Raw genomic sequence first — 14564 nt, forward strand, 5'->3', positions numbered from 1 at the left:
ATAGAGTAATATGCTATGTTAGGAATGTATATTAGTTTTCCTTTTATGTCTTAGCTTCCCTTGTGTAGTTCGTTTATTAGTTCAATAAGATATATGTCTTAGCTTCCCTTGTATATGTCTTAGCTTCCCTGTATATATATCGTTGTGTAGTTCGTTTATTACTTCAATAAGATATATAGAATTCTTCTTCACCAAAGCTATCATTCAGAACGTAAGGGTGTTCTTGTTGAGGAAGAAGTGGGAAAATTTGCTTTGGTTTCTTGTTATAAATTTTTTTGTAGCTTTACTAGAAAATCTGTAACCATATAGTATATATTTATTAATGGCAACTGCAAGATGAAACTTAGCTTATATAAAGACAACTCTCTTTATTGATGTTTATAAAAATCTCTCAAAACTAAACACAAGCTCTAATCTTGCTCATATGATCAACCACAACTTTGGTGATCATATATATATAGAATTATGAATTCCTTTTCCTAGTCCTATTACCTTATTACATGTCTTTCCTTTTCTTAGAACTAGATGACTTCTAATTACCTTAGGATTACATCAATTTCCTAATCTTGTCCTAACCAGCTTGTTAGTGACTTTTATGTTGAAGTTTAACCAACATTCTCCCCGTTAAGCTTCAACCTTACCCGTGACATATCTTGTACTCCAATCAATTGTCTCATTTCTTCAAACTTGATCCGAGCTAATGCCTTTGTCAATATATTTTTTTTCTGCTCAGTTCCTGGTATGTGTTCAACATTAATCACCTCCTTCTCGATGCATTCTCGTATGAAATGATACCTTTTGTGAATGTGTTTCGTCTTCCCATGAAACACTGGATTTTTAGTGAGTGCAATTGCAGACTTATTATCAATCTTGATGAGAACTTTTTCAGGTAATATTCCTTTGATTTCACCCAACAGTTATTGAAGCTATATTGATTGTTTAGCTGCTTCTGTTGCGTCCATGAACTCAGCTTCGCATGATGAGATGGCTACAGTGTGTTGCTTCTGTGAACACCATGTAATAGGTGCTTCACCTAGATAAAATATATGACCAGTTGTACCTTTTCCATCATCTTGGTCAATATTATGACTGCTGTCACTATACCCAACAATTCCTTTTGATCCTCCTCGACCATACTTCAATCCACAGCCGATTGTTCCTCTTAGATATCTCAATATCTGCTTTATTACATCACCATGAGACTTGCGTGGACTCTGCATATAATGGCTTGCTACTCCCACGGAGAAAGCCAAATCTGGTCTTGTGTGTAATAAGTATCTTAGGCATCCAACATTTCTTCTATAACTCGTTGAATCAATCTCTGCTTCTTCTTGTCCCCTTGAAACTTTAAGTCCAAACTCCATTGGTATCTTAGTTGGATTACAAGTTTCAAGTCCTGCTTCTTTCAGAATTCTCCTTGCATAAGATTCTTGTTTAATCTGAATCCCATCTGGCTTATCAACTAGAAACCAAGTCTTGTTTCTGTTTATTGAAATAATTTCTTCCCTACATGCTTGTGTCCATTTAGTCGAGACCTTTGCTTCCTGAAAATTCCTTGGTTCATCATTAACAGAAAGTAGCATAATCTCACATTCTTCTGCAGCTTGAAGAACATAATCCTCCAGATACTGTGGCTTTTATATCTGTCTTGTTGATTTTCGCAGTGGAATGGGTTGAGTTATTTCATCGATCTCCTCTTCTTCTTCTTCTTCTTCTTCTTATTCTTCTTCTTCTTCTTCTTCTTCTTCTACTTCTTCGTTATTCTCAGTGTTTTCATTATTCTCTTCTTCTTCTTGATTAACATCATTGTTTCCATTGGTATTGATGATTATGTGTCCTTCTCCTTCATCAATTACTTGATCCCATCTCATGTGAAACATTCCTAGATCCCTACTTGGTCCATCATTAGTTTCTTTCCAGTTCCAGTTTGCTTTTTCATCGAATACCACATCTCGACTCACTATCACTCTTTTCGTTGTTGGATTGAATAATCTGTAAGCTTTGGATCCAAGCTCAATTCCTAGATTCACAAGAGTCTGAGATCGATCATCCAATTTCTTAAGAGTTGCAGTATCAACTTTTCCGTATGCTTTGCAACCAAACACTCTTAAATGATCTATGTTTGGTTTTCTCTTTCGCAAACTTTCATATGGAGTCATGTCTTTCAGAGCTTTCGTAGGTATCTTGTTTATTAGGTATGTGGAGTGTCGTACAGCTTCTCCCCATAGATAATTAGGTACCTGCATAGCCTTTAAAGAACTTCTTGTCATCTCCATTAGAGTCATGTTTCTCCTCTCCACCACTCCGTTTTGTTGTGGTGTATATGGTCCTGTGAGTTTCCTTTTGATTCCATTTGACTCACAGAACTTGTTGAACTCTACGGAAGTGAACTCTCCTCCTCTATCAGTTCTAAGCATTTTGACCTCCTCTTTTAGCTCTTTTTCTATCAGATTTCTGAAAGCTTTGAATCTGTCAAATGCTTCACTCTTTTCTTTCATAAGAATAGACCACATATATCTTGAGAAGTCATCTATAATAACAAATATGTATTTATTATTTGCAAGGGTTTGTGGTGTAATAGGACCACATAAATCAGCGTGAAAAAGCTCTAATGGCTTTGAGGCTCTGAATGTTGTTGCTTTTTGGAAACCTTGACGAGTTTGTTTCCCAACTAAACATGATTCACAGATTTTTGCTTCATTATTTATCTGTGGTAGTCCTCGAACCATCTTGTTTTGAGACATTGCCTTTAAAGTTCTAAAGCTTATGTGTCCTAACCTTGCGTGCCACTTCCATGTCTGATCTTCCAGTCTCATATTCAGACACAATGGCCTTCCAATCATGAGACTTATCTTGTAGAGTCTATTCTGTGAGCGTGAGACTCTAACTAAAAGTCTTCCACTCGGGTCATGAACTGTTAGATAATCTTGTCGCATTCTAACATCACATCCAACTTCTGTAGCTTGTCCTAAACTTAGAGTGTTGCTTTGTAAGTTTGGGATGAAGTAGATGTTTGTGACAAGCTTCTGTTCTCCGGTCTTGCTCTGAAATAGAATTGATCCTTTCCCTTCAATTTCTACAGAAGATACATCCCCAAACTTCACTTGTCCTTTGATTTTCTCATTGAGTTCAGAAAAGTAGTGTCTCTTACCAGTCATGTGATTGCTGGATCCATTATCTAAATACCAGATTCCTTCTTCTCCATCCTTTGATTCGTAGTTCTTTGGTATTAGGTTCCCTTCGTTTAAGAATACAACTTCGTGCATGAAAAGAGCTGTATCTGCTTCCCTTGTTTCATTCTTGTTTGTTTCTTCCATCTTTTGTATTCTTTCAGGGCATACAGAGGAGAAGTGTCATGGTTTATCACATCTGTAACAAATAATGTTTGATCTATCCTTCTTTTCTTTCCCTTGGTTTTGATCATTCTGACTTGTTGTTCTATCTTGTGAGTTAAACCTTCCTCCCCTTCCTCGGCCTCTGTTTCCTCTACCACCTCTTCCACGACCTCTTCCTCTTGTCACAGAGTTTTGTTGGTAAGAGTTTGTGTACAAGAGTTTTCCTTGAGTTTCTCCATTGTTTTCTTCATCAAGGATTCTTTCTTCATATGCTTTCAATCTTCCAATTATATCTTCATAGCTAGTCATCTTTAAATCTAAGACTTGTTCGAGAGAAGCTATGATATGAATATACTTGGATCTTGGTAAACTATTGAGAAACTTCTTTACCAGTTTATCTTCATCAATGGATTGTCCAAGTGACGCAGCTTTTGAGGCTATCTCTGATAGCTTTCCTGCAAAGCTATCAATAGTATCAGTGTCTTTCATCTTCACTCTTTCAAATTCAGACATTAAGGTTTGCAGACGAGCTTCTCTAACTCGATCAGCTCCGAGATTACGTGTCTTTATTGCATCCCAAATTTTCTTTGAAGTTTCTTGTTCACCAACTTGTAGAACAAGACATTCTGGTATTGCTTGAAAGAGTAATCCAATGGCAACATTGTTTTTGTCTGGGTCCAATGTACCAGGATCAATTGTTTCCCAAACTTTGTAGATTTTCATCAGTACCTTCATTCTCATGGCCCATACTGTGTAGTTTGTGGCGTTGAGGATTGGAACTTGTATTGATGGTGGCGTGAACTGTTTTGCACCCACAATGGTGGTTTCGTTTTCCATGGCTCAGAAACAAGCTCTGATACCAATTAATGGAAACTGCAAGATGAAACTTAGCTTATATAAAGACAACTCTCTTTATTGATGTTTAGAAAATCTCTCAAAACTAAACACAAGCTCTAATCTTGCTCATATGATCAACCACAACTTTGGTGATCATATATATATAGAACTATGAATTCCTTTTCCTAGTCTTATTACCTTATTACATGTCTTTCCTTTTCTTAGAACTAGATGACTTCTAATTCCCTTAGGATTACATCAATTTCCTAATCTTGTCCTAACCATATTGTTAGTGACTTCTATGTTGAAGTTTAACCAACATTTATGAGTTTTGATTCAAGACATAGGTTGGTAGTTTTGTAAAAACCCTACCAGTATCTATGTGACATAGCAGAGCCAAAGAGAGGAATTACTTCTTGTTGAGGCCACCAGAATATGACAAATCACAAACTGTTGAACTCAAGATTGTTGTGGAAGGCTTGAGTGCAGCGGAGCTAGGGAAACACCTCCAGCATTCCTTCTAGAGATGACTACCGAGACGACAGAGATTTCTACAATGTTACCATTGTATATTTTGTGTGCCTTCTTCAGAACAAAATCAGAGGGTATCCAAGTAATTACTTAGAGACATCCCATCCCGTAAATATTTATGGGATTTTGGAGTTAATCATCGATCAACATATCAGAGTGGCGCAACGGAAACCATAACCCACAGGTCAGCTAGAGCTAATACATAATGCCATCATTTTCGGCCAATAGAGAAATAACATAATCATCACCCCATTCTCTCTGATACTCCAAGGAGTTAACATCAATGAATACTAAGACGCAAACTACACATTTACAAATGAAATTTCTCATATGCCCTTGACACTTGAAACAAATCACGGTTACTATTCGAAATATAATAGTGCACGATTCTTAAAAGAGTTAAGAAAGGAAAGAGTAAATAACAATATTAACAACTAAGGTGTACAAACTGACCTGTGCCGTCTCTAACAGCCGAGTCAATGTACTCGTTAACAGCCAGAAAAGAAGAAATCATGTATCCATCCTTGAACTTCATATATTGACTTAGCACAAGCTTCCCCGAACTATGGGAATAACCTATTAAACCATTACAAACTTGAAGTCAGTATCATATCAAAGACTAGAGGGAAAAGACTGGTTTATATGCAACACTAGCAGTATTGGCACCACTTTCCATGACGAACACATAACACCATGGCAGGCCCTATTCATAGAGATTTCATTAGCGGTATATATAATGAGTCAATGAGCTTTTATGATTCACAAATCAGACATCTCAATGCACATAATCAATAAAGCCCAAACAAACTGCTAGCATACAACTCCCAAAATATAGATTGAACAACTCAGTTTGACCAAGTGTACGCATAAATCAGAAACCTCCAAAGCAATGCAAGTTTTGCACTTAAGAAGCCTAACGAACTCCAAAGCATTATCAGTGCACAAATGGTTGCAGACTACCCTAATAGATGAAAATGAAGAAAAAAAAAGGTAAGGAGATATAGGAAGGCATGAGGCTACCCAAGCTTACAAACATGAAATTAACTTGGAAAAGCATAATTCATTTAGTCATCTCCCAACACAAAGTTGGTGCCGAATTTACCCATTCGCTTTATAGATTACATACACCAACAGCTTCTTCATAACCATAAAAAAGGAATTATATCTCGCAGATAAAAATAAAAATAAAAAAAAAAAAAAAAAAAAAAAAAAAGTAAAACTGAAAATTAGAAGTTTTATTAGTAAGAAGGGAGAGAATGATCAGTTAGAGCTGATACATTTTTTCTGAAGAGGTGAATGGAAATTCGATTTTAGAAGAACTCTTTCTAACTCTGAAATCAATCGGCTGGCATCTCTTTTCCTCATTATTGGTTCTTCTCCACCTATGTTGGACAGCTTACCTGACACTAGAAGATGGAAACTTGATAATTCTGGGGTATTTTCCGTCAAATCTTTGTACCAGGGGCGGAGCTACGTATAAATTCTGGGTGGCCATGGCCACCCCAACAATTTCCAAAGTTTCCAATAGATTTGGTAAAATTGGTCCTACATTTTCATAGTTGTAGTTAGTGGCCCCTCTAATTCCCCACAAATCTCTGTGAGATATTTCCTATATCTAACACGTATCCTAATTTTTCCCAAAATTGTTACAATTTTCTATTTTTCGGATTCTAGGTGTTTATGCCAATAAGTGTACACACCAAATAATCTCAAACTCTAATTCTTAAATTTAAATCGTATATATGCTATGTTATTCCAAATGTTATACTATTACAGAGGTCATGCTGTACAACTTAAAGAAGTACATGCTATATATACTACAAGAAATGGAAAAAAAATAGTGGGGGGTCTTGCACGACAAGATCAAGTAACAAAAAATGGACGTCTCTCAACAACAAAACTAAGTGATTTTTGAAAAATGTAAAGGTCTCTAACGGCAATAGTTTCTTGATGACTTTTTTGTTACAAGTTGATTCGTAAATGGCCCCTCCATCGTTTGAATTCTGGCTCCGCCGCTGCTTTGTACTCCAATTTGATCGCATCTGGTGGTGTGGATAACTATCCTTGTAAGTTTGTTTGGCAAGCATGTATCACTCCTAAAATTAACTTCCTTAAATGGTATGTCATTCATGGGAAGCTTAACTCAATCGATATGTTACATTGAATAGGAATGAATATGGATAATTGTTATATTCTTGTGGTGATAGTACAGAATCTCAAGAGCATATTTTAATTCATTGTAAAGTTGCACACGTTGCTTGGACTGCTCTTACTCCAGACAAACATTGGGCATGGGTTTTTCCTTATTCTATGCATGCTCTAGCTCATTCATGGACAAAAATAACTATATTTCAAGCAATACTAGCAAGGTGATCTGAAACTTAATCCCTACAGCTATCGCTTGGACACTATGGACAGAAAGAAACTGCAGCACCTTTCAAGACAAATACAATTTCAAAACAGATGGAGATTTATGTGAAATTGTAAAAGTTCTCATCCTCTCATGGGCTGCAGCAGCTGGAAACAAAATTCATACCAATTTTTCTCATACTATTCTTAATTGGGCCTATTAGTGCTTTTTGTTTTTCTTTTCTTTGCTAGCGTTGGTAGCCTAGTTCTACATTCTTTCATAATCTAATATATTCTCTCTTCCTATAAAATTGAAACCACCGAGAGATTAAAACTACATTACCGTTTCAAGATTACTAGGTGTGCAAAATTTCACATGAATTACTAAATTCATGTAAAACAAAATAATTTTCGTCATTGGATTCACTGGATTTGTGACTCCTAACTTTGTATTGGCATCAAATAAAATATAAGTAACAAGCTCAGGTGATAAAAAATAAAAAGTTACACAACTTGACATATTAACGTGCGTATCACGAAATTCAAGCCATTGAGGTGTGAGCATAAGTACAGATCTCAAAATCCGGTATGACCCAGAAAATTTATGATCACGTATGAGCATAAATACGATTTTTTTGCACTATCAGTAGATGCATCTCTGCTTCTGACCTTTCTACTATTCGGTTTTATTTCAAGTTTCTACATCAAATGGCTTTGTCACTTGTCTATGATGTTACTAGACTTCATTGCCAAACTTCTACAACCATTGATATTAGTTCGCTGGATATTCCGAAATTGCAAAATGAAACCAAAAGAGGTGGCCGGCTCGTAAGTCACTAGCACAAACAACCATAAATGACATCCTCAATGAACCTTATATTCATGGAATGGTGCAAAGGCTTGCGTTGCATATATGCATGAGGCTCCAATTTTATTTGCATTCGTTGGAAATCGTAAACCAAGACTATGGTTCCTATGGATCAACTACGATAGTTAACACAGTTTGGGTGGATCAACGAGTATAGTTGACACAGTTTGGGTGGATCAACAAAAACAGTTGACACGTTTGTCATATTTGGAAGTCGAATTAACTTGAGAAACAAGTTTTTCTTGTTCTAGAAGAGTTTTTTATTAAGAAAAGTGTTTTGAATAGCCGTCAAGTTTGTTAAACTATAAATAAGCTGTTGAGACACGAGAGTTTACACACCAAAATTATTATCAGTATAGTCTTTCATTCGCTTCCGCGTTTATTCTATAAATAGGCACCACTTTCCATGACGAACACATAACACCATGGCAGGCCCTATTCATAGAGATTTCATTAGTGACTGGTATATAAGTGAATCATCTTTTATGAATCACAAACCACACATCTCAATATAAATAGGGTGAAAAACATATATGCCTCTCTTTTTTTTAGGGTTACAAATTTAGGCCATTTTTATCAAAACTAGGCTGGTTTTGGCCGTTTTATTGAAAAACGGTTAACGGTGTTTATCCACCTTTTTGGCATCGTTAGGGTAAGTGTAGTTATTTACACATTTCGTGCCTTGTTCGTTTTCGGTATAGAGAGTGCAATAGCCATCACTTTAATGGAATTATGCGTTCGCGATCATTAATGGACCTACATACTCCATGTCCCTGCTGCAGGGTTACGGGGGGAGTCCCCCTTCACACTGCACACAATTCTGCCATGGCGGTTTACATGTTCACGGTTTAAACAGTCTTACTAAGAAAATGAGAGATTCAAAAGTAATAGGGTCAACTCACGTACCTCGTGTAAATACCTCATTCACATGGATCGCTACTTTCCATGCGTTTCCGTCAAGCGCCAACTCTCTCTCCAAACCTCGTCCAGTCAAATTTCGTATAATTAGATCATCCCAGGTCAGTTTCGGCCGTCCTCTACGCTTCATTCTACCTTCAGGCCGCGTGATGCGTCCTAAGCGGATTGGGGCATCAGGTGGTCTTTGTTGGAGATGTCCGAACCAACGTAATCGATGTTGAGAGAGTATATCCTCCACTGGTACTACTCCAAGTTTGCCCTAGACATACTCATTTCTGATTTTATCATGCCTTATATGCCCACAGGCCCACTTTAGCATCCTCCACTGGTGCATTCAACTCCATTGACCATCTTCACTAAATTCTTGCGGTCATTCTGTATATACTCATTATGTAAATCTTTTTTAAAAAAAAATCAACAAGATAAAATTTATAAAATTTCAAGGCACGGATTTTTAGATATGTTATATTCTAGTTTTCTTTGCAATTATATCCTTGCAAAATAGGATACATAAGGAATTATAGTAGTTGGACTAAAAATGAGGGATATTTTGATATTATCAAAAGCAAACTACCAAACCATTGCACATATGCATTAGGTTTCAACTTACAAAAAATGGCCATAAAGGGGACTCCCTTCCTTCGGACCGTCCCGTCGATAGGCGGAATTTGCCGTTGGGATGGTTGCATTCAGGGGCTCATGCTTTGCTTATGGGTCGAGCCGAGGTTCCTACCGAACCACTGTGGTTGCTGTAGTCGTGATTAAAGTAGTCAAATGAGGTTATGACCATCCATTGGAATGTAATTGTTTGAGATAAACACCTACTTAAACCCTTGGTTTTTATTGCCCACTTTTCCATTTCATTTCCTTCCAAAAAGTATTAGATTTCGCCCTAGTTAGGGTTCTTCATCTCTCTTTCAATTTGAAGGTTTAAAGGGCATACCCAAACACCTTCATCGACTCTAGCAGGTTCCGTCTCCGTCTCGCACACTCTTTTTCTATTTGATTTGATTTTTTTTTTATTTTTTAGTAAACTGTTCTTGATTTATTGCAGGATGAACCTACCATGGGATATCCTGTTAGACATTCTTATTCGGCTTCCTTTGAAGTCAATCGTACGATTCAGGTGCGTAAACCAATCGTGGAACAATCAATTAAAATGCCCTAAATTTCTTAAAGCTCGAAATGATTATGCTGTTGAAATTGGCAGAATCAATCTCATGTTCCATAATCAAAATGATATATATACCTTTAGTTATGCTACATCATTATCTACGTGTGAAACAACATGTCATATCGAATACCCTGATGAATCCAACGAGAAGGAAATTGAGGTTTTAGGATGTTGTAATGGTTTGGTTTTGTTAAGGCACGTTGATTTAATGAACGATGCATCGTTGTCCTGTGTTATTATCTTGTGGAACCCGACTATGAACGAATGTAAGAGATTACCGAATCCAACTACTGGAAAGCAGGTTAAGGACAGAAATTATGTAGAATATGGGTTGGGTTATGATGAACAAATTGAGGATTTCAAAGTGGTACGTTTGACACAGGCTTTTTATGGTCGCTGGTCTGTTTGTGATGTATATGTTTATACTCTGACAGAAAATTCATGGAGAAGAGTTGATAGCATTCCGATAGATGGTGTGCATTATCCAAGAATAACTGATATGGGTCGCTGGCCTGTTAACGGAGGTTTTCATTGGACAGCACAACTGGAACGGAGCAATTTCTTGCACCGCATTTTTCTTCTTCGTTTTGAGTCCGAGACGGAAGACTTGGATGCGGTGCCACTGCCGGCTTTTGATGAAAATGCCATGGTATGTTTGTGTGTTTTAGGGGGATCACTTTGTTGTTTTTGCTCTGGTACTGAGGTTTTAGACGTGTGGGAGTTGAAATACAATGGGGAGGAGGAGGAGGGATCATGGACTGAACTTTTCACCGTTAAGCTAAGAGAACATTTTGGGCAAGTTTCTATTTTTATGCCCTTGAAAATTTTGAATAATGGAAAGCTTGTGTTAGGGTTAGAACTGGCTGATAGATGTTTACATATTGTCGTGTATGACCCAAAACATGTCACATTTGAAACTATTAACGTCCATGATGAATCTTTAACTAGTGACGCTTTCGGTACAACTTTCTATGAGGAGAGCTTATTTTCATTGGGCACGGGAATTTATCTTGGGAAAGTACACTGGGAGGCCTCCGACGAAGAAGATTGGATTGACTCCTCGGAAGAAGATGAGTACTGGTGGTGGTGATGGTAAAGAAGAGTAAAGTATTGAGAAGAAAAGCAAGTCAATGTGAGTGTTATGCGCTAATACCACTTGAATATATCAAACATGGAATGCTCTTTTAGTTAGATTTATCATGAAGTCTTTTTTCTTTTGCCTGATATGGGGAACAGAAATGGATTGTAACGAGTTGTATCTTATTTGGTGTTCCAGGTTTTTGTGTTTCTGCTTGGTGTTTAAAGTTTGAAGTTCAGTTCCTAGCCTACTTGTGTCATCTTTTAGGCTGCTGTTTCTAATTTATTTTAATGTACGATTTCCGTCTGTTGCAGAATTTCATAGGTGCAATTCAAATGCTTGCAGAATTTACTTTGTCTGGACCTGTCATATTTTCCAAATACTCGGTACTCTGCTTGGCAACTTCTTTGACAGTGCCTGAAGAAATGGAAAGACTTTCGTTTTTCTCACTTACCAATTACTATGATTTACAGCACCAAACTATCACTTGGTTTGATCCGATCAGTCTTGCACCATTGATTGTAAGATAGGTTTTCTTAGCTTGATTTTTTGATCAGTTGTGGGAATTGAACCCCTAACCTATACTTGAGAGTTCAACCCCTAACCAACCGGACTAATCCCAGTTGGTTAGATTTTCTTAGCTTGATTAGTGGTGGAGTTGGCGAGTCTGGTGGGGTAGCAACTTGTGGATTCGCAATTTGATATAAATCTTATGCCACAATTAGCTTCAGCCTTCGGGTTCCATAAAGTCTCATACAAAGGTCATTTTTGTTAATTTCATTCCAAAAATAGGATATCAGTCAAAGTCAAACATGTTATTCACATTTTTAGTGTGAGTTACAAAAAGTGTGTATAACTAGACTCTAAGGCTAGCGCCTAGCGCGTTTAGATACAAATCTGTTTCTGCCGCATCAGGAGCAGAAGTCATAAGTAAAAACGTTTTGCTTCACAAAAATTATTTTTTGTTTTTTTAGAAATCATTTTGAAATTATGAAACCAAACTAATTTTTGACCTTTTTATTTCCGGAAGTTAAAAAATAACTACCGACACAAAATAACTAACAAAAGAGAAAAAAAAGTGTGTACTATAAATAAGACTTGACGGCTGAATGTTTCTCACACATTATTGCCAAGACGAAATCACCACGACACCACTTGAAGGCTGGCAGATCAAGATTATTAACCAAGTTAGGCAGATCCACCAGATTCAAAAAAAAAAAAAAAAAATGTCATCTCTTTGACTATTTTTTGTCTTGCTGTCGTAGGGTCAAGCTAGAGGAACATCCAACCAAGAAAGAGAGAAATGAAGGAAATAAATGAGCAAGCAGCCTTCAATATTCTTCCCAAATTACACCCATTTCTTCCTTTTCAACAAAAATTGACTTCGAATTCAAGGTTAGTGGATTGTTAATCCAATCAAATTCCAGTTTTCCTATGAAATGAGTCTCCCTCTCTTTAAGCTTGGTACTCTTGTTTTAAAAACCGCTTGTAAACCTATCGCTACCAGATTAAAACTAGAAGCTGGAAAACACCCCAGATTTCGCCAACTCATCATCAATTTCGCCCAGGTTTGCTGCTTTCATCTTGACATTTTGGTTTACTGTGTAAATTATTTCATACATCTAATGTCATGATTTGATTTTTATTAGATCAATTTTTGAATTACCTGTCTTCCGTTTTTATATATTTATATATCCATGATGAATTGGGGATATTAACCCCGGTTTGGTATTGGGGATTTTTGTCTGGATGCTAAATCAGAAAAAAAAGAACAGAAAATGAGTATGTCGAGGAAGCCAAGTTAGGGTGTAAATGTTCATTTTTCACCACTTGTAGAATTGCAAACACACTCAGAAGTCCATGCGAGTATAACTGACTATAAACGTATGCTTGTTCATATTGCTTCTCTCTGTGCCAGACAAACCACAGACTTACGACAACTGTGCAAAGAAGGATTTACGGTCATGCAACTGATGTTGCGATCCAACCTTTGAATGAAGAGAACGCTGTTAAAGATGCTGCAGACCTTCTTGGAGAAATGTTCGTCTTTTCGGTAAGTTGTTATTTCTTTGTAAAAATATATCTGACATGAGGTGCCGTGCAACATATATATATATTCTGGCTCATGATCGTGCATTATTTTGTCAAGGTTGCTGGTGCTGCTCTTATCTTTGAGGTTCACAGAAGTGCTAAATCTGAAGCCAGAAAGGAGGAGTTACGGACGCAGGAGCTTGAGGTACGTAATACTTGATTGTATATCAACTTTTGGGGCATGACATTATTCGTTCATGTCATGTTTACTTTGGGTCTGAAAATTCTACCGTTACTTTTGATATAAGAGTGAGCTCAGTTTAAAAAATCTGGATACCCGTTTGTACGGTTCAATGTGCAGGCAATAAAGCAAAAAGAGGAACATTTAGAAAGAGAACTGGAGCTCATTAGAGGGGAACTGGAAGAACTGGAGCAGCTAGCTAAGGCCCGAGGACTCTATGGTATTTTCAACTTTAGGTATCCTAATGGCAATGAAAATGCCAAATCAGGCTCAGAAGTTCATTCGAACAATGATGGCCAGTCAGCAGCAAGCAATGCTCGGACAACTGAAGATCCCGAGTCCTCTGACCCACCTGGTCATTGATCGAGACGTAGAGAACACTCGCAAAATTTATAGTTTCGAATAAACGTGTGGGTAGGTTGACCTGAACCATTTACCAAATGATTGCATCAGTTAAAAAAGTAAGCGCACCTTTGTTATTGAATTTTCTCTATAGTAGTTATGTTGGGAAACATTTTGTCATCTGGAAATTTGTTGTACACGAGGGAGTGGTCTTCACTGAGCAAATTGTAGCAATAGCTAGTGGTGACCGTGGCTTCAATATATACATACGTTCAAGCATTACATGCTGCAGTTCTAGCATTTTAACTGCATAATGTTCTTCTTAGCTCTATGTTTTTTCTTCATACTGACCACTTCATTCTGGATAAAGCTGCAAAGTTATGTTTCACGAGGGATTCGATATCATAGGGTGTAGATTCTTTCACTTCATTGCAGTCTGTCATCCATAACTCCCGCACCGCAGAGAAGTATATAGTGCCAAATCATGTGTCAATATCACAGAAGGGCAATTTTCTAACTTCAGCGAACTAAGACAGATGCTGGTGGTCGTGCCATTAACTTCAGGACATGATGATAATACTACCTCATTGTCATTTTGAGGACGAAAACTTGGAAATTGTAGCAATCCCAGATTTTTAGAGACTGAAGAGAAGTATCCCAGGGCATGATGCAACTCGTGAAAACAAGCTGCGTTTAATGATTGATATATTCATGCTGTTGCTTAACCTGAGCAGTTAAGGTGATAAAGTTCTGCTGTTAATGCAGTTGGTAGGATTATCCCATGATCATGATATGAATGCGGCCGGTAAACAACATGAATGCGGCCTGAGTAAGGTTTCAGAATAACCTTGACTGGTATA

The 14564-nt window shown here is 37.2% G+C and overlaps 2 protein-coding genes across 4 annotated transcripts; both read left to right on the top strand.

Annotated features, from left to right (window-relative positions):
• Positions 1–9698: 9698 nt before the first annotated feature.
• LOC113329148 (F-box protein CPR1-like) lies at positions 9699–12200 on the top strand. 2 transcript variants are annotated; one of them, XM_026576110.1, is made up of 3 exons: positions 9699–9807; positions 9893–11144; positions 11405–12200. In XM_026576110.1, the coding sequence occupies exon 2, from the start codon at positions 9894–9896 to the stop codon at positions 11100–11102; it is 1209 nt and encodes a 402-aa protein (XP_026431895.1). In that variant the 5' UTR covers positions 9699–9807; position 9893; the 3' UTR covers positions 11103–11144; positions 11405–12200. The 2 variants fall into 2 exon arrangements, with proteins under 2 accessions (XP_026431895.1, XP_026431894.1); XM_026576109.1 differs by having other exon boundaries at positions 11289–11406.
• A 152-nt stretch (positions 12201–12352) lies between these two features.
• LOC113329149 (OPA3-like protein) lies at positions 12353–14015 on the top strand. Of its 2 annotated transcripts, XM_026576111.1 has the most exons (5): positions 12353–12485; positions 12598–12658; positions 13009–13143; positions 13240–13326; positions 13483–14015. In XM_026576111.1, exons 1-5 carry the CDS (start codon positions 12394–12396, stop codon positions 13723–13725), a joined length of 618 nt encoding a protein of 205 aa, XP_026431896.1. In that variant the 5' UTR covers positions 12353–12393; the 3' UTR covers positions 13726–14015. The 2 variants fall into 2 exon arrangements, with proteins under 2 accessions (XP_026431896.1, XP_026431897.1); XM_026576112.1 differs by having other exon boundaries at positions 12396–12658.
• The last annotated feature ends 549 nt before the right edge of the window (positions 14016–14564 follow it).

The sequence above is a fragment of the Papaver somniferum genome, unplaced genomic scaffold, assembly GCF_003573695.1.
Source record: "Papaver somniferum cultivar HN1 unplaced genomic scaffold, ASM357369v1 unplaced-scaffold_115, whole genome shotgun sequence".
Lineage (NCBI taxonomy): Eukaryota > Viridiplantae > Streptophyta > Magnoliopsida > Ranunculales > Papaveraceae > Papaver > Papaver somniferum.